The 19,474-nt window shown below is 39.8% G+C and overlaps 1 protein-coding gene across 3 annotated transcripts in view; it reads left to right on the forward strand.

The window, feature by feature from the left end:
• The window catches only part of PRKACB (protein kinase cAMP-activated catalytic subunit beta), a 51,302-nt gene extending 31,828 nt beyond the window's left edge, over positions 1 to 19,474 (forward strand). For all 3 annotated transcript variants that reach the window (XM_081914259.1, XM_081914258.1, XM_081914260.1), the window contains exons 2-10: positions 4,937 to 4,998; positions 6,463 to 6,591; positions 10,712 to 10,810; positions 11,379 to 11,461; positions 12,065 to 12,191; positions 12,684 to 12,779; positions 13,686 to 13,808; positions 15,655 to 15,819; positions 18,285 to 19,474. In XM_081914259.1, the coding sequence (XP_081770385.1) occupies positions 4,937 to 4,998; positions 6,463 to 6,591; positions 10,712 to 10,810; positions 11,379 to 11,461; positions 12,065 to 12,191; positions 12,684 to 12,779; positions 13,686 to 13,808; positions 15,655 to 15,819; positions 18,285 to 18,410 (1,010 nt within the window). In that variant the 3' untranslated portion in view covers positions 18,411 to 19,474. The remainder of the gene's footprint in view (positions 1 to 4,936; positions 4,999 to 6,462; positions 6,592 to 10,711; positions 10,811 to 11,378; positions 11,462 to 12,064; positions 12,192 to 12,683; positions 12,780 to 13,685; positions 13,809 to 15,654; positions 15,820 to 18,284) is intronic.

The following is a 19,474-nucleotide window of genomic DNA, read 5'->3' on the forward strand; positions in this document are numbered from 1 at the left end:
CAGTTATACTCAACTGTATCATTTGTTATGATGATCCCGAATTTTCTTTTAATCTCTTGAGCCCTGTTGACTGCATTCTAGCTGTGAAATATTATGTGCTGTAAATGAAAGGTGGGGTGGGGGGAGGTTGCTGTTAACTGAAGGCTTACTATAAAAAGACACACAGCCCTAGTTAGAAGCAAATAGCAAGATCCAAAATGTGTTATGGAAACGTAGCTCTAGGTGTGGACACTGCCACACCTTTAGTAAAATTTTGATGGCTGTATTGTGTTTGTGTATAAATAAACTGAAGTAGACAGGGTGTTCTCTGTTCAGAAATGACCTCTGTTTAGGTAGGATTGCTATCTGTTTTGTGCCCAGGCTTGTTTCAATGACTTCCTGATTGTTATCCCTTTTACAGTAATGTGGTTACTGTGGAAACGCTTGCTTTGGAAAAATAGAATATTTGTGATAACATAAAAGGTTGGTTTCTCGCTCTCCCCCCACCCCCAAATAATAATATGTGAGGGTTGTAAAAGCTGCTGGAGAATAAGCATTTCTCATGGATGTTTGACAATAGTTGTTAATCCTGCAGCTGCAATGTGTTAAGCCCATAGGTCTTTATTGCTCTCGATTCTACTTGCTACTAACCAGTCTGACCAGGCCAGAAACTGTTGGACTTTCCTGTCCTGCAGCAGTCCTGTAGGGCTTGGGGTCTGTTGCCCATGAGGTCACTGGAATTTTTGGAGTCTCAAGTCTTAAAATAACTTCTGAGCCTAAATAGCATCTGAGCCAAAGACAGAATGAAGGCACGTTCACAAACTGCAAGATGTCTGCCCTTTACTTCTGTGACTTTTGGGGGATTACTCTCATATACCACGGTGCATGTTTTGCTAGCACACATTAGGGTCATGCGTAAGGTGGAAAGCAAAGTCCATAGCTGCAGAACACATGTTCTCTCTGTGTTCTCACACATGCAGAAGCCTGCAATTGTTGAAGTAGCTTTATTCCAAGGGCGAAGGAAGGGGGGAGGGAAAGGAGTCCTTTCGTATTACAATATGTTTTCAGACCCATGAAGGTTCCGTATTGCTGGTTTGCCACAGGAGAAGCTGGGAGAGGACAATTTCATTAAGTTCACATACTTAGTTATCTTAGACTTTGAAAATGCAAGGGCAGGTGTGTGTGTGTGTGTGTGTAAAACAAGTAAGAGAACAAGAAGCAAGGTTTCTTTCCTCACCATCTGCCCAGGTAGCAGGAGTGAGGGAAGTCAGTAACATAAATACCTAAAACAATATAGGTGCTTTCATTGCTATTAAATTCGAGTCCAGCTGTGTTTTTCACGTCGTCTGTGTTAGGTATTCTGCTTCTAGTGGAGACAGAGGTGCCCACCATGTGTGGACTCCAGGAGCTGGCATGGTCCTTAAGGACTTTTGCATAAAACTCTGAATTCTCTGTGTACATGAGAGCCAAAAGGAGGAAGAGTCCAGGTAATTACTTCATAGCTCTTACCTCGGACTTGTGCAAATATGGGTGTGTCTTTTTCTCATGGATTTTTTTACTTCTTTGTTGCCTTATTGGGGTTGACTCTTCAGTATGAAATTATTTTCACAGTAACAAGGGAGCATGTCAAACCACTGCCAGTATATAATTAGCTGGTGCATGTTTCTATATTTAAAATTACAGAAATCTAAATTATTGCCATATACTTCCAGAATTTAGAAAATATGTCCCAGATATGTCTAAACTTAGTTGTTGTTTTTAAAGTAAATGCTCTTCCAAGTTTTACATATTTGTATAGCTAAAGGTTTTATTTCCATTATGATCAAATTATTCACTCATTTGAGTTGGGCTAAATTCACCATACATAATAAGCATAAAGATGGCAGTTGTGGAATGGTTTTACCTATAACTTGAAAGGAAACATTAAGAAGCTCTTTCCAGAAATCTTTAAAACATATCTACTATCTAGGAATTACATCCATGTTATGAGTTCACATGTCAAATATTCACCAGTGCAGTACTTGCCGAATTCTTAAAAATTCTAATTGAAATAAGTTAACTGTACAGATTTTTCTTAAAAAGCTTTTCACAGGAGAATTATTTAGAACCGTGCTAAAAAACTTGTTTTCATTATTTATTCGAATATTGCACATTTCCCATGTACTTACTTTCTTATGCCACTTGGACTTGCAATCTGCTCTTAGACTTTGCAGCTGGAGGATAGAAACTATGTTAATTTAGCCCTTTCCCACATATACAGTTATCTGATATGATTAATAAACAACAAACAATACGATTACAATGAGAGTTTCCATATATATATGAATGAATGAATGAATGAATGAACTAGCTTCTTTTTTATCCCAAATTTTTACATGGGGAAAAAAGTGTGTGATTCATAGAGGATGAAGGAGATATGCACCCAAAAATATTTGTTCCTATCTTGTGATTTTTTTTTTTACAAAACAGTGCTATCTCATAATTGAGTAATGTGGCAAAGCAAATTATATCTTCCATCCTATCCCACTATGATCCTGTTCAGACCATCATATTATTTGGATTACTGTATAGCAAACAAGCTGTAGCAAGCATCCTTTTCTTTCCCATGCAAAAGCAGGAGAGTGAATACTTCTACTTTCACTTTTGACTGAAACACTTTCCACTTTCACATGAACTCAAGGAGCTATAGTTACTAGACAGTTATCAAACCAGGATATCAAATCGTGGTTTAGGTGGTCATCTGAACCAAGACCAAAAACAATGGGTTCATTATATTTTGGCTGTGGGTGTTGTATTCTAAATTTATTCAGTTGAATGTTCTGAAGTGTGTTATAGTCTGTGGGCAAATAGAAGTGTTGGAAAAGGAAGTAGCTACTTTGAAATCATTCAAGAAGACAGTATTACAGTTTCAGACACTCCAGAAAACTGCAATTGGAATTTTGAGCAGCTAGTGTTATTTTCCATTATCATTCTGTGTAAAGATGTCTCTGATTTTTTGATAGATTTAACATTTGTGGGTGTGCTAACCAAGGGATGGAATGTGGGTGTGAAGTTCAAGGCCATGATGTAGTCTGGTTATAAGTGTATGGGGGGGGGGCGGACACAACTGCACATGTAGCATTTTTGTGTATTTCCTCTTCCGGCACTTATGTTGCTGAACAAGCAAGTTGCTTTTCTGTTCAGAATATGGCATGCCAGCTCAAAAGTGCTTGGTTGTTGTGGAGATGTCAAATCTTGGGCTGCACATGCAGGTGTCCCGCCCCCCCCCCCCCGTTACATATATCTTTATTGGTTTGCAGCCAATGAAATTTCATCTTAATATTCATGACTAAATATGCAGTTTGGGGGGCAAGTGGTAAGTCTTTTCAATCAGCACAACTGCTATATATATGGCATACTTGGTTTCTTCTAAGATTTTAGCATATAATATATTATATCTGTATTGTTATCCCTGGGCACCTGCTGCTTTAAATTATTACTGAAGTCCTCTTCCCAAGATAACTCATGTACCCTTTTTTTCAGTGTACAGTACAATACTTTACAATTCTTACCTGTTGGTTCTTTAAGTGAAAATGTGTGTGTTCATTTGGTTGCTTTTTATACAGTAACATTTGTGGTGTAGTCTGCTTTGACAACATGGGAGGTATGATGTATACTGGTGCCCATTTCCTAGGGAAGAGAAGGGTGGGAAGGGAGCTGGGTTGGGATGAATTTGATTTCTGTGTGCCTCATATGGAAAATACGTAAACCCTTTTTCTCTTTCTTTCTTTCTTTTCATCACATCTATGCGGGTGAATGTTTCTACAAATCCTTGGTGAAACCTTTAGAAACCTTTGGTATGCTCATTCTTTCATTAGAGCCCAAAGTCATTGACTATACTATAAAATTAGGAAAAGGAGAACAATCCAATTATAAAACTAAGATATTACTAAAATGTGCACTTGGGGTGGAAGGCTAGTGGTAGATCATCTTCACGTTTGAAAAGTCTTCACATATTTTACACAATTTTCTTCTTTTCACACACTCAAACTCATTTAGATCCCTAATACTATGCAACATTTAACGTTCTTTCACTTGAATTGGAGTGGAATTTCAAAGGGAGCAATTTTCTTAAATTGTGATGTAGGCCAGGATCTACTGAATTCCACAACTAGTTCATTAATCTCCTTTCCCCACCAGCGCCACACTACAATGTGTCCACTGCAGGTGGATCTAACCAGACAATAATCTTCCAAAACAGAGGATGAGGTTACTCCTGTTCTGGCCACCTCAGACCAGGATTCCCTAACTGCTCTGCCCTGAGATAAGTAACCCTCACTTAGGAATACAGAGTTTTTACAGAATAGCCTGCTGTGGTTTGGCTAATAATAATGTTCAAATGCTTAAAATGTAGAAGTAATTGACTTTTTATTTTTGTGCACATTTTACATGGGGTGTACAGAATATCACCTGAAATGCAAAATTAGTACTTTAAGATAGTCTCTGACTGTGGGCATCTCTAATGTGCAATTTTGTAACCCTATGTTTTGCCTTTGCTTGCAGTAATGCTGTGCACTTGATTCTTCAGCTTGCAAACAGCCTTTAAGCAAAAGTGATGCATTCTATTAAGGAGAACTGTTTGCTCTCCAAATACCAACAGGGCACTTTTGTTAACTTTACAATCTGCCGCCAGTTCATCTAAGAGGGATCTGCATCACCTTAAAGCCTGCTCGCGTGTCCAGTGGTGTGGCCTGTTAGATTTTAAACTAGTTTAAGCAAACGTGTGCTGAAATTGTAATTCATAAGCTTTAGAGAGCTGTTAGATCTCCTGTAGAAATCTTGCTTCTTATTTAGCGTGTGAGTTGAAGAGTTATGAGTTTTCATTGGCACTTCGTAAAGCAGCCTTAAAATAATTTCAGATCGCTTTCGATACTTTACTGACTTGTTCTAAACATCACATTTTCGTTTTTGCTTACAGTGAAAGAGTTCCTAGCCAAAGCCAAAGAAGACTTTTTAAGAAAATGGGAAAGCCCCCCTCAGGTAACAAAACCCAATTGAACTACCATTTTCTTGCAATTTAGTCTTTCATGTTTGGGAATAAAGGAAGGCACTCTTATATGTGATACAGTTGTGATAATTCCTGGGGGAAAAAAATTAGGTTCTGTGAAGGATACTTTTAATGATGTCTTCATCCCATGCGCCTGTTTTTGTGTGTACTTAAAAGTGGCAAACAGTTGTTCAGTAGTGAATGTGCAGAGTGACTGTTTAACCAAATAAATGGTCTTCATTGGTTACTTAGTTTCCTCACAGAGACCTTACTAGCTATGTTTTTATGTGACAATAAGCTGGGCTTTCTGATTCATCACAATTTATATTAAACACTGGTTGGTTATTTCCTAACAACAACAAAACATGGCTTATGACATCAGAACATGGCCACAGGTAACCTAGTGGTGATATTTGAGCTTTCTTGTGGAGCTCTGTTTGTTGCATTGTCATAGATGGAACAGGAGGCCTGTTCAGATTGGGGCCTAATACTAATAAACCCTCTATCACCATAGCTCTTAACTTCTGTTCAACTGTATTGTTTGGACTTCAATCCCACATGACTCTTGTCTACCATTTGTTATAGGCTGCATGAGAGTTTTTGTGTCTCCTAGATCCATCAGCTCTTTGAGAAAAGTTTAATATATTAAACCTCTTTTAACCGTGATTGGGGAAGTGTCAAGATGTCTTTCAACTGTAACAGGCTCCAGATTCTAGCCCCTTAAATGTCTTAAGTCAATGGGAGGTATTTAATTCTGTGCGAGAAGAAAACATAGCAGGTCAGAACTGGGGTGGAGGGAAGCCAGCTCATCTCTGTACACTCCATTCCTCCCCAGTCATACTGGAACTGTAGTGTGTCCTTGTCCCTAACAGGAAATAAGGGTGCTGGCCCTCAGAAACATGGTTGTGACCGAGAAAAAGGCCAAGTTGGTGCTTTTTAAAAAAATAGTTAAATACTTAATTGTGTGCAACCAGCCTCTGCTGCTGCCTAGTAAGAATTAATATTGCTATTTTGTAAAGGGTATTTTCCACTTTACAAAATACATTGTATTTTTCCCCTCTAGTACTAATACTGTTAACAAATATATGGTGAATTACATGAAATCCAGCCAGTAGCTATTTCACATTTTTCATTTATGATTACAACAGAAGATGGTTGACATCCTTCTTGATGAATTAACACACTTTGTGTCCAGAGGGTGTATGAGCAGAAGGTGGCTTGCACAATGATCTTTCTTTTCTCCTCCTGTAGCCTCCTTCCCCTGGGGGGGCTACAGGGGTTCCTGACTTTTTGGATAATATTTCTCAAGAAGGGAGAAAGGAGCTATAGGAGAGAGATGGAGAACAGAAAGATCATATGACCTTTTATGGCTGCTGTTATATTTATAATTGAAGTTACAAAAACGTTTATCTTTTTATACTTGGAATATCTCAGTATCTTGTTTTGTGTTCATGTAGAATACTGCTGGTTTAGATGACTTTGAAAGGCTAAAAACACTTGGAACCGGATCATTTGGCAGAGTCATGCTGGTGAAACACAAATCCACAGAGCAGTATTATGCCATGAAGATACTGGATAAACAAAAAGTTGGTATATTTTTTATTATAATAATCTACTGTGTTTTTAAACACTAGTATTTGTGTTCTGTTTCATTAGGGTGGAGTACTTGCAACATCTATTAATACTGTTTTGTGCTAGTTATGACCCTGGTGAAAAAAGAGGTAGATTGCTGCTCAAGAGTTTTCCTGAAGTTTGCCTTACGGAAGTAATAGTCATTTACTGACAGTGGAAGCCAATTTGGGCACTTTACCTTTTGTTTTGTTTTGAAATACTTAATGGATATCATAACTGCAAACTGCCTGTGAAGTTTTTTATTGGCAATTATTTTTAAAGAACACTATTTCTAAGTTAAGATTTTTGCACTCAAAGTGGATACTAAAAGTGATACAAAAATAGAATGCAGTATTTTAGTGTCCTTAATCTTAGCATGCATATCCTGTTATGCATATGATTTTTTTGCTCATGCAGATTACTTAATTTCAACTGGATATATTCTACTATCTTTTGTACTCTCACAGTAAATAGCTTGATCCTTCATTCTCTCCCAGGAATAAAGATTATGCAAATGTATATATATTCTACCTTTCTGTAATATTGGGCAGTGAAGTCGTCTTCCTACTTACTAAATATGAAGGGGATATATATATATATACACACACACACACACACACACACACACACACACACACACACACACATTCTTGCTTTTTGCTGCTTAATATTTGCATGGGCCTACCTAAAATCTTTTAAAAGAAGTAAGCAATTCTCTTAAATGAGCATTGGAAAATAGCTGGCTGATACAGTGTGATCCACTTTTTAAGCTAGCCATTGCTACTCATTTGACTACATTGATAGCTTACGTTCTATTCACAAGCATCTTGCATTTCTCCAGTTATCTTGTATCAGGGAGCAGTACTAGATAAGAAGGGAGTATTTTTAGTTTGGTGTTTTAATATAGTCTAGCAGCTGCAAATTTGGAAGGGAGTTGGCATGTGGCAAATCAACACCCCACAGGCTAGTTTCAATAATATAGACAGACATTAATACACAAATTATGAATACCAGCATGAAATCTCAAGCAATGTACATGTTTTCCGTACCAGATTGTTATTTTTATTGTACTTTTATGGTTCAAAAATAGACCCATCTGTTTTGAGTTTCATTTTGCCCAAAGTTAAGAACTGGGTTCTCAAAATTAAAAACCTCAGCTAACATTCACATTTCCATATGTAGTGGAATAATTATTCATCAGAGCTATACTTTTGTAATCCATGTTGCAGGCAGCTTGCCCAGCCTTTGGGGAGATCCAGGTCCTTTCAGACATTTCGGGTGCCCATTTGGGCTTACAGTAGTGGTTTTCAACCAGAATGCCATGGCACCCTGGGGTGTCTTGAATGATGGTCAAGGGTGCCGTAGGCAACAATGGCCCCTGTCCCTCTTTCCTTCCCTCCCTCCTCTGATGTCCTTTTGGGTCTCTGCCTCCCAAAGGCTTGCACAGCTGTTTGTTGCAGCAGCCCTGGCTACAAGCCCCCCTAGGTGAGCAAGGGGGTGCTTCCAAGGCCCCCGTGGGGCAATGTAAGGAGGCACCTCTCTTTGGGGATGTGGGGGTGGGGCAGCTCAGAGACCAGGGGCGGAAGCTGCAGCTGCTCAGAGGACTCCCAAGGAGACAGGAGACGAGACTGAAGGGGTGACATAACTGGGTTCCTGAGCCCCCAGGGGGTGCTGGAGAAAGAATGTAGTTGGTCAAGAGAGCCGTGGACTCAAAAAGCACGAAAACCTCTGGCTTACAGTGATTTCAGATCAATGCCCAAACCTCTGCACTTCTAACAGTGGCATGTGTAGAGTGAATGCACAACTGTGTGTCCCCCATGTTCTTCTGCTAAGGCGCCTGATAACAGTAGAGCCTTGCTGGTATCTCCTGTGCTATGCTTGCCTCTCTTCCTTTCCCCCATGGCCCCTCCTCTTTTCCATTGCTGCCTGCTTGCCATGGATCAAGTTAATCTTTAATTGGAAAGCGATCTTATGTGCAAGCAAGTCATGTCCTTACTTTTTCAGGCACAGTTCTCTTGAGCCCCTTGCCGGTGGTTAATATTAGTGCTGAGTAACACACAGTGTTTACGGTCTGCACTAAGCTCCTTTGCCACCACCCGTCACTTTTCCTTTTGCCCCCAAGGAGCTGCAAAATGCTCCTTGTGAAGCAGGGAAACTGCTGCTCCTGTGGAAGCTGCCTGGGCATTTTAGAATCCTGGTTTCCTATGGAAGATTGCCCTCTAGCTTGCAGATGGCATTCCAAATGGTGACAAGAGGCTGTTATCCCACACCTACTCCTTGCATATTGACATTGATTTTGAACAGCTGGAGAAGGAAGGCTACGTAAGGGGAGGAATGAGGCGGCCTCCGGGCCCCTTCTCCACACAGTTGTGACACTTCTCACTACGTCCTTGCTGCCTGTCCTTTGCTGCAGTTTACAGATCTGTCCTGAAAATTACTATGCACCAGTTTGCCACAAGTTTGAATTTCTATCAGTTATCTTATGCACACGTAAGACTTTGCCCCAGGACCATCATTTGTAGCCATGCATGTGCAAGAAAATGGTTCCCAAAATTTATAGACGTTGGACATTATTCAGTAACGTGCAGAGAGGTGACATCTGATTATATAAAAGCTTGCATTAGGCTGTTTGTGTTAGGGCTTGGCTTGGATGTTCTCCGAGCCTCTGGCAGCTGCTTATCCATGAGGAGATCTTGTACATCTGCAAGGAAAAAAGGCATTCCTTCAGAAAGACACTGATCAGGCCCTAGCCACATAGCCATTTCAGCCAGCTGCATGGGAACTGCTAGCTCAGCTGGAAAACATCTAAAGGGTGCTGTGGCAATTGTATTCTTTGCCAGTTAGTTATTCTGGGTGGCGCTGTGGGTAAAACCTCAGTACCTAGGACTTGCTGATTGCATGGACAGCGGTTCAAATCCCCGCGGCGGGGTGAGCTCCCGTCTTTCGGTCCCAGCTTCTGCCCACCTAGCAGTTTGAAAGCACCCTTAAGTGCAAGTAGATAAATAGGTACCGCTTTATAGAGGGAAGGTAAAAGGTGTTTCTGTGTGCTGCGCTGGTGCCGGCTCGCCAGAGCAGCTTCGTCACGCTGGCCACGTGACCCGGAAGTGTCTCCGGACAGCGCTGGCCCCCGGCCTCTTAAGTGAGATGGGCGCACAATCCTAGAGTCGGACACGACTGGCCCGTACAGGCAGGGGTACCTTTACCTTTACCTTTATTCTGCTCCCATAGTAACGTGTAAGAGAGTGAGTCTCCTTTTCCTGGTTCCTGGGAAAATGTTTGAACTTCCTGACATCTCGCCAGTTGCCAGTCTGCTGCTTTCACTCTCTCCTTCTGTAGCTCTCAAAATGCATTCAGAATAGGGAAGTAAGGAAATTATAGTGGTCTGTGGCTGTTAAGAACAGGTGGAATATTGGGTATTAGCAGACTTCTGACAGGCTCTGTTGAGCACAAGCATTATTATTATTTTTAAAAAAACTAGCTTAGTATGCAAACAGACAAAAGTAGGAGAGCTACTTTTTTTGTTTTGCCGTGATTAAGCAGTTTTCACAGAAGGAAATCATGCCTAGTCAGGAAGGAAGCTACAGAGTATATGAGAACGCTTCTAAGCAGCAAATGTTTTTAATAGGCTATATGAAAGTAAAAAAAATGGACCCCCAGATATCTGTGTGTAGATAAGCTTTATGCCCTGAAAACCCAACTTTGTGTGCCAAGTGAACTGAGCTTTTAGACTCTTGTAGTATTTGAACTGCATGTGCACACAGACCATATTTGTTAGAATTCCTCTTACTACTCCTTTGACAGCGTCAGCAGAAAGGCCAGCGTTGAAAAAGGTATAGTGTGCCATGCCATTCTTCTTCAGATGTAGCATCTTCTAAAAGGTAAAAAAGGATAACTGCCTTGCTACCTAAATTTGCTGTATTAACGTGGGTGTAGCAATCCGTGCTTTCAGAGCTATATGTAGCACTCGCCACCATCTTTTAGAAGCGCTGTTCTTAAGTTGTTATTTTTTCCTCTTTCCACTAAGAAGACCTTCACTTGTTTGAATTCTCTTAATGTTTAGACTCAAGCGTTTAATAAAAAATGCTTTGTTCCTAGGTGGTTAAGCTGAAGCAAATAGAACACACACTTAATGAAAAGAGAATATTACAAGCAGTGAACTTCCCTTTCCTTGTAAGACTGGAGTATTCTTTTAAGGTAAATACCAAGCGAGAAGGTAAACTGTTATTACATTTTTCTTGCACAGCTTTCTGTCTTTTTAGAGTCTAGTGATTCCTGACCCACAGGTCAAAACAAAGGTGATTTTAGACTCTCCAACTGTAAAAAAAAATGAAGCTAAATGCTTGGCCGTCATCCTGATCACAGTCTGATCAAAAGGAGATATGTATGCAGCTCCATGATAAGCTTTAAGGACTTGAATGATTGATCCTAACAAAGCAAAAAGCCCAAAGGAAAAATTTCAAATTGCCTCATCACCCTGGGTTTGTTTAGGTTGCCAAGTCCCCCCCCCCCAGCAACTTGCTGTACTGACTTTAAGGGAGCCTCTTAAACACTGAGAAAAATTGAAAAGTATGGTAAGTTTGACTTCATGGGCCACTTGAATGTTTCCTGTCTTATTTTATGTTCAGTCTTCAATAATAAAAGTACTTAAAATGTATTATTAGTATTATTTTATGTTTGCTTGTCAGAAAAAAAAAAATGCAATTTACTTGGGTTGTCCTAAGTGCCCCAGGTTTACAACTGAATATACTTCACTTTCCCTTAGGACAATTCTAATTTATACATGGTTATGGAATATGTTCCTGGGGGTGAAATGTTCTCACATCTAAGAAGAATTGGAAGATTCAGGTAAGATAATAAATGAATTTTAATTTATGAAAAATGATGTGAGGAAGGGAATGAGAAAGAGGTGATAGGTCTTAGCTTTCAGATGTTTAGGAAATATCTGTAAGGGGATCCTTACTTTATTCTTATCCATTATGAACATTAAGGCTTTCAGAAGTGTTTGAAAAACAGTTTCTCCTTCAAATAGGTAGTAGAGAATGATAGATAAGAACATAGCAATAATATTAGGATGTGCAGTCCCTTTATAAGATAAAAATAGACATTTCATTATTTAAAATAAAATTATTTTTAAAAAAATATTCTGCTTGTACAACAGGACATCCTTTTCTTCTTCTTTCCCTTCGTACACCCAAGATTTGCTCCAAAGGGTCCCCCAACCCTGTGGAGCAACTTTTAAAGGCACGCAGGGGGCTGGAGATGAGAGCAGAGTTCCATTGGGCAAGTGGGAGTCTCTTGCTTAAGTGGAACAGCAGTGTTGGATACAACCCGTTTGTAGTTTTCTTTATTTCCTTAGAGTTCAAACATTTCTGTTATCAAATATGAGTATGCTATGTCTGCAAATGTTGACCGTGGTTTAATAGCCTGATTATTTTCATTTGTTTACAGTGAACCACATGCACGATTTTATGCAGCTCAGATAGTGCTAACATTTGAGTACCTCCATTCCCTAGACCTCATCTACAGAGATCTGAAACCCGAAAATCTTTTAATTGACCAGCAAGGATATATCCAGGTATGATGAAGACAAACGTTTTCAAGCTCAGCTTCATTCCATAGCAAGAAATACAAAACGCTTAAATGTTTGCATTGTAAGGAAACGGGTGGTGATAAATTAAATACCTTGATTGGTTGCTTTGGCAGGTTATCAACCAAAGGGAATTCTGAAACTTGATCCAAGATGTATCATATCTGCAAGTGATACTAACGAAATGCTTAATGTTAATTGAGAAAAACTTTTTATGAATATTGCCTAATGTTGCATATAGCATGTCTAAAGCTTATGCTTCCTGGTAATTCTTCTTTTGGCATCTTGTATAGCTTCGAATCAAAAGCAAAACATATGTCATGCCTTGATTTGAAAATATCTGAATTTAGAATCAACCATAAGACATGGAACCACTTCTGCGGTTGAATGCTTTTGAAAGCTATATGTAACATTCAGGTTATTTCTAAGAAAAAACTAAAGCTTGGATAATGTGGTAACTCTTTTTTCCTGTGCTACTAGGTCACAGATTTTGGGTTTGCAAAAAGAGTAAAAGGCAGAACCTGGACGTTATGTGGGACTCCAGAATACTTGGCGCCAGAAATAATTCTCAGCAAGGTATTTCATAATGCTTCACGGTGTTAACTAGTTAAAAGAGGAAGACCACAGTCTTAAACAGGCACATTTGGAAGAAGTTTTAACTGAATTTGAATGGAGCTTAACTTCCAAGTCAGTATGGCGATAGGATTTGTCAGAGATATTGATTCTTGTGGAATCTGTCTTAGTAAGTTGAGTAGGCTGTTAAAGGCTATTATTTACTAAGATTAACACATTGAATTTGACCCTATTAACAAATTGGCAGCCTGTGCAGGTCTCTCTGCACAGGTTTAATATATTGGCAGGGCCTTATCTCTGTGAGCAATTGTGCTGCAGCATTCTGCACAAACTAGTTTTTAGACCCAAAAGCAAGGTAAGCCCCACATCATAAAGGTAAAGGGACCCCTGACCATTAGGTCCAGTCGGGGCCGACTCTGGGGTTGCGGCACTCATCTCGCTTTATTCGCCGAGGGAGCCAGCGTACAGCTTCAGGGTCATGTGGCCAGCATGACTAAGCCGCTTCTGGTGAACCAGAGCAGCGAGAGGTACCTATTTATCTACTTGCATTTGGACATGCTTTTGAACTGCTAGGTTGGCAGGAGCAGGGACCGAGCAATGGGCGCTCACCCCGTCACGGGGATTCGAACTGCTGACCTTCTGATCAGCAAGCCCTAGGCTCTGTGGTTTAACCTACAGCGCCACCCACGTCCCTAAAAGCCCCACATCATACATTGCAGTAATCCAACCCTGAAGATATTAGTGCCTGGATTACTGTGATCAAGCTGTCCTGGTCCAAGAATCACTGCAGCTGTTGGATGAGCTGAAGCTGGTAAAAGTTTTAGAATACCACTTAAAACTTAAGTGTGTTTATATTAGTATATTATATTTGGTTGGATATCACTAAGTACTATATATTTGTTTTGCCAGGGCTACAACAAAGCAGTGGATTGGTGGGCCTTAGGAGTTTTAATTTATGAAATGGCAGCTGGATATCCTCCGTTCTTTGCAGATCAACCAATCCAGATTTATGAAAAAATTGTTTCTGGAAAGGTAAGCAAGGGCTACTGGGATCCTGCAAATGATCCATGTTATGTCCATTAACTTTTCTGTTACTTGTGTGTTCTTATTTTAATTTTCATGAACAGGATTGCTCATGTTTCTATTGACAAGGCGTTTTTCCTGCTTCAAGGAGCTTTTGCTTTGTTTTGGTTACTTCAATATTTGTTTTGTAACAAAGAGATAGGGAGGAGAGGAGAGCAGTCAAGGAAGAAACACTGGACACTCTGTGAATAACCTATCTTTTTTTTTTTCCTTAATCATTTTGCATTTTTGTGTGCGTGTGAATTGAATTGGGAAGCAAAGTGGTGGATGGCTTGCAACAAACTATTAACTGCGCTCACTTATTAAAATCTGCAGCAGCTACTGGGTGGAGCAGGGCATGTCTAAGCAGCCGGCAATTCCAGAATATTTCCAGAAAAAAATGTCTGGATCCACCAAAGTTCTAAGTTTTTTGTTTTTTTTTAAACCATATTTATTGAAATTTTCCAAACAAAGTTCTAAGTTTAGAATACTTTGAATGCAGAAAAGAAGAAAATGTTTTTTGCTCTTATTGCAGACTTTCTTTTTTTTTGTGAGTATGTGAGTGAATTTCTAAAATGAAAAGTTTGGGCTCTTTGCCTATCTGGATATGACTCCCCATCCTTCCCTAAACCTGGAAGATCCCATTCCTAATCTCAGACATAAGAGGCTGATCATAGTCGCTCTGGTGTGATGTACTCTGCACATGAGCAGAAATTATTACTTAACATTTTCAGGATGGAGTCACCCACTGCAAATATGTACTGCTGTGCTCTGATGTGCCCTGGATCAAATTCAGTATTGTTGTTTAGTGGTTGGAATATTTTGTTCTTTTAATTCGAAGAAAAAAGAGTTTTGGATAATGAAAAGTTAGATCGATTATATATGGCTTGCACCAGGCGCAGTTGTGGTTAGTTAACAGCACTACTGGTTTGTAATCTACAGCTGTGATGCCCCTTTATTCAACCCCACAATTGAATTCCCCTCTCTACAACCACTGGTGTCTAGATTCCTTGTGATCCCACCAAAAATGAAGTCAAAACAGGTGCTCCCTGCCAAGCCCCCCTGACTAGTCAACATAAGGCAAAATAGCAGAATGAGCTTCAGAAACAAGGGAATGAGAGAAGGAAATGAGTTTTAGCTAAAGTTAAAGCAGGAGAGAGAGAGAGAGAGAGAGAGAGAGAGAGAGAGAGAGAGAGAGAGAGAGCAGCCAGCAGGAGTGGATTTGTCGTTGTGCAAGCGGTGTGCATGCACTGGGTGCTGAGTGAAGGAGGCACCATCTCAGAACCCAGTAAGCAAGGCTCTGGGAAGGAGGCATTAAGGGCACTGACAAGGTCCCGGAGCCTTCCCACCTCCTTTTCATAGCCTAGGGAGTGCGTTTCCAGCTTTGGGAAGGAGGTAGGGCAGCTCTAGGACCCTGCCAGAGCCCTCGCGCCTTCTTCCCAAAGGTGAGTGCCTCCTTACCTGCCTTTGGGAAGGCAGAGTGAGGGCAGGGCGGCATTGGCCTTGCACAGGGCACCATGGTACCCAAGTCTCCCACTGCAGCCAGTTCTTGTAACTTTTCACAGCCATAGAAGGGGGAGAGGAGGGGCAGCAAGTATTGTCTGTGGAGAGGAGAATGAAGCATGATCTGGTGCTTCAAGCAACAGCCAGGCATATATATTAATGTATAGCTCCAATGCAATTTTGTATTTAGGTTTGGTCTTCTTTATACTACCAAAATATTAATTCATAACCTTGTTCCTCCTTTTCTTTCCAGAAGAAGGGAAAAAAGGTGTCTATATAGCAATAATAAATATATATCTGGTGTGTTTTGTAGGTACGATTCCCATCACATTTCAGTTCAGACCTTAAGGATCTACTAAGAAATTTACTCCAGGTAGATTTGACCAAACGATACGGAAATCTCAAGAATGGCGTGAATGATATTAAAAACCACAAATGGTTTGCCACTACAGATTGGATTGCCATTTATCAAAGAAAGGTAATCATTCTTTCTCTTAGGATGAATTCTGTATTAATGCACGCACACAAAAAGTTCCTGATCTTTTCCCACTGTTTGAGGCTAGCACATGGGGTGGCTTTATATTTTTTAAATGAAAGACTTTTTGGATGTACAGTCTTGAGGTAATGGGAAGTATTCCTTAAAGAAAAACATTTTCTTGAAACCTTACTGTCCTGTGTGCAGGTTTCTGAATTGTTCCCCTTTTTTGTCTTCAGAATGTCTGCTTTGCCTTTTCTTTCCCTTCCTGTCTAAACATTTGAACTCTCTAGCTGCCTATTCTTGGTAGACAAACTTGATTTTCAGCACAGATGTATTTAACTATTCTCTCTCTCTCGGCGATCATTCGCGGCCGAGTAAAATTTTCTTCTATGTCTTAGTGGCGTGTCCTTAAATTATTGTGCAGGCCAGTTCTGGATCCGCACATCCTTCCACAGTGGGTACATAGATTTCTAAGCAGGAGTTGATCACAATGAGGATTTGCCAGACATGCCTTCCTCTTTACTCATTTCTCCCTTTTGTCATGAATTGGCGCTTCTTCAAAAGCCATGACGCCAGAGGCTATTCTCCAATTGGAGCGCTCACAAGCCAGGGTTTCCCAATTGTCAGTGCTTATAATACATTTGTTTTTAGATTTGAGAGCATCTTTTAACCTCTTTTGTTGTCCACCAGTATTGCACTTACCATTCTTAAGTTGAGAATAGAGTATCTGCTTGGGAAAACGATAATCAGACATCTGAATAATGTGGCCAGTCCAATTTGACTGGACTTAAGCATCCAGGAGTCCTTTACCTTACCTTTAACTATTATAATTATTATCATCACCATTGCTGAGATACAGTTCCAAGTAAGTGACCACGGTGTAATTTTCCGTGCACAAAGAAGAGCAACCAAGCAAGAAATGTGTATAGGCATGTTCCTAAACTGTTGCTAACTCCCACTGGTGCCCTTGTGAGAGACCTATCTGTATTTTCTGTGATTAATGATGGCTAAAAATTATGATCCCTAACTTTTCCAACTTTTACCATGACACTTAAGTGTAATTGTCTCAAAAATTTGAACATTTATATTTTAATACGTTTTTGCTTGGGACTCAGTCAGTCATTTGTGGTACTATGATGTGTTCTCTTTATTTTAAAAAAGTCTGTTTTGGAGTAACAGAGGCATATTCCCATACAAAAACATTTTAAAAAGCCAGATCTGAAACCCAGCAATAGTTTATAAAAAAAAAACTAGCTGTTTAGCTAAGCAATGTGACAGTACAGTAGTAGTTAATAATCAGTAAAGTATTAATTATCACAAGACAGGACGTGATTAACACCTCAGCATAGTCTTTTATTTTGAAGCAAGACCTCTTCAGCAAATGTTCACTGCAGAATGGTAATCTTCTCATCTGCACTCTAAAATATACCATTTAGCATGCAGTTTGTGTGAAGTGAGATTTTCTGCCTTTTTGTAATTCTTCACTTCTAAATAAATATTTCAGTTTTTATAGGAGGTCTTCTAATTCTTCACTATTCTGCTCTAGGCTCTTATTTAAAATTTCTTGAAGTGATGATAATGAATAATAGCTTATTTTCTTCAAGATCAGTTTGATTTTATGTATGTTGGTACAGTATTTGGGGAGGACTGATAGGGCCCACCAAGCCCTTTTTACAGCAGCCCACAAAGCAGAGGCTACTGGGTTTCCCCACCTTTCTGATTTTTAGGATACAGGAAGCATTTGAACCACGGTGTGGCTGCGTTCAGACTCAATACTAAAGCACAAACTAGCATTATGAGGTTGCCCTTTCTCCCTTCCTTACCACACCACAGATTAGGTTGAAAGCCTAAACCGTGGTTTCAACAAACCATAGTTCAGATTAACTTCAGCTTGTGCAGGTTTGGATGTCATGACAAGCTGGAATTAATCTAAAAGGGAAGAAAAGGCTTCTGAACTTCTTGCGCCGGCATACATGAGCCAAAGGCTCACTGACGCTTGTCCTTACAACACTAGACCATCATTAGTATTACATGTGAACAGGGTCTATATGCAGCAACACTTATGTGGTCAGCCTCTTGTGCTTAGGGCTTGTTTGTTTTGTAAAATCTCCTTATCAGGAATTGCATTTTATGTAGATCTGAGTTTGCCTTTAAAATGGCACTATAAGTCTTCTTTTGTTGATGCAGTGCTCACAGGTGAGGTTGTATTTGTTATGGTTAACTTAAAGGGATACTTCACCGAAAAATAACTATCATAGCTCTCCTGAATGCATCCATTCCATAATGGAGAATATTTAAGCTTTTTACATTCATGCTTGGAATATATCAGTGAATTATTATTATTGTTGTAGTTATTAATATCAGCATTATCATTGTTATTTTCTGTCTATTGTTGTCTTATTTTTACTAGTTAATTTTTTCAGATTGGCAAATGCAATAATCTGTGTTTTTATTTCCCCACGCAGGTAGAAGCTCCATTCATACCAAAATGTAGAGGCCCTGGAGATACCAGCAACTTTGATGACTATGAAGAAGAAGATATCCGTGTGTCTCTAACAGAGAAATGTGCAAAGGAATTTGCAGATTTTTAGTACTTGCTGGATGATCAGAGGACATCAGGGCTTACATTGGGATCTTTGCACTCTGTTAACTCATGAGGGTGGAGCGGAGACCATCATATGTCAAAACAATTACCTAGTTACTTCATTCCACAAAGTTGACTGAGGTCTTTATTGCCATCTTCCATGTGTGCAGTTTGCACCAACCCATATAACTAGGCACAATTAAGCAAAGCACTGTTTGTGCTGTAACACAGAATATAGACCACTTTTTCCTAATTACCTTTTTGGTTTCTGTCGTTTTCCTTTGGTTTCTGTGTATTGTTCATTTCCCCTTCCTCTTTCTCTTTCTCCCTCTTCCCCTCCCCTTTTAAAATGAAGTAGCCTTTTACCCAAAACGCTCCGTTTTATTTTGAATAATGCATTTGTGCGAATGAAACTGAAGGTGTTTCTGGCTAGTGTGACTTAGACCGAAGTGAAAGATAAGTGTTGCTTCTAGTCTCTGCCAGCCAATCCTTCCGTATCTGTCTTTATGTCTGAGGCTACAGTTCATAGGTTTGTATTCCCCCGCCCCCCCAAGTAGCTCAGACTAAATCTAGCCAACACCACTAGCATTTTTGAAGATCATATTTATCGCCATACGAGTGTATGCTAATTGACTTAAAACACATCTTCCTGGAGACTGACCAAATTTAGTATCAAAATTGGACAGTTTGTGTAGGGTTCAGTAGCTAGACCCCGTGCCTTGGTTTTCTACATGCTGGCAGTCCTTCTCCCTGCCTCATTTTTTCCCCCTTTCCTAGGCAGTAGGTAAATATGCCATAAGCATACTGTGCCATGAGAAGCACGGTCTCAATAAACAGGAAGAATTCCATCCAGCCTGGGCTTTGGACCATATTTAACCATGCTTAAGTAGCTATTTAAATGGGGTTTTGTTTTAACACCTTAAAACCCAAAATATTTAAAAGATTTGGTCAGTATTGTCAGAGACTTAAGACTGATTTTTTTAAAAAAAGTAATGTCAAGGTTGGGGCTCCTGAAGTATTTCACATTTCAACCCTTTTTTATCAAAGGGGGGGAAAGCATCTTTTTTTTTT

This window comes from Podarcis melisellensis, assembly GCF_964234715.1.
Source record: "Podarcis melisellensis genome assembly, chromosome: 6".
NCBI classification, from domain to species: Eukaryota; Metazoa; Chordata; class Lepidosauria; order Squamata; family Lacertidae; genus Podarcis; species Podarcis melisellensis.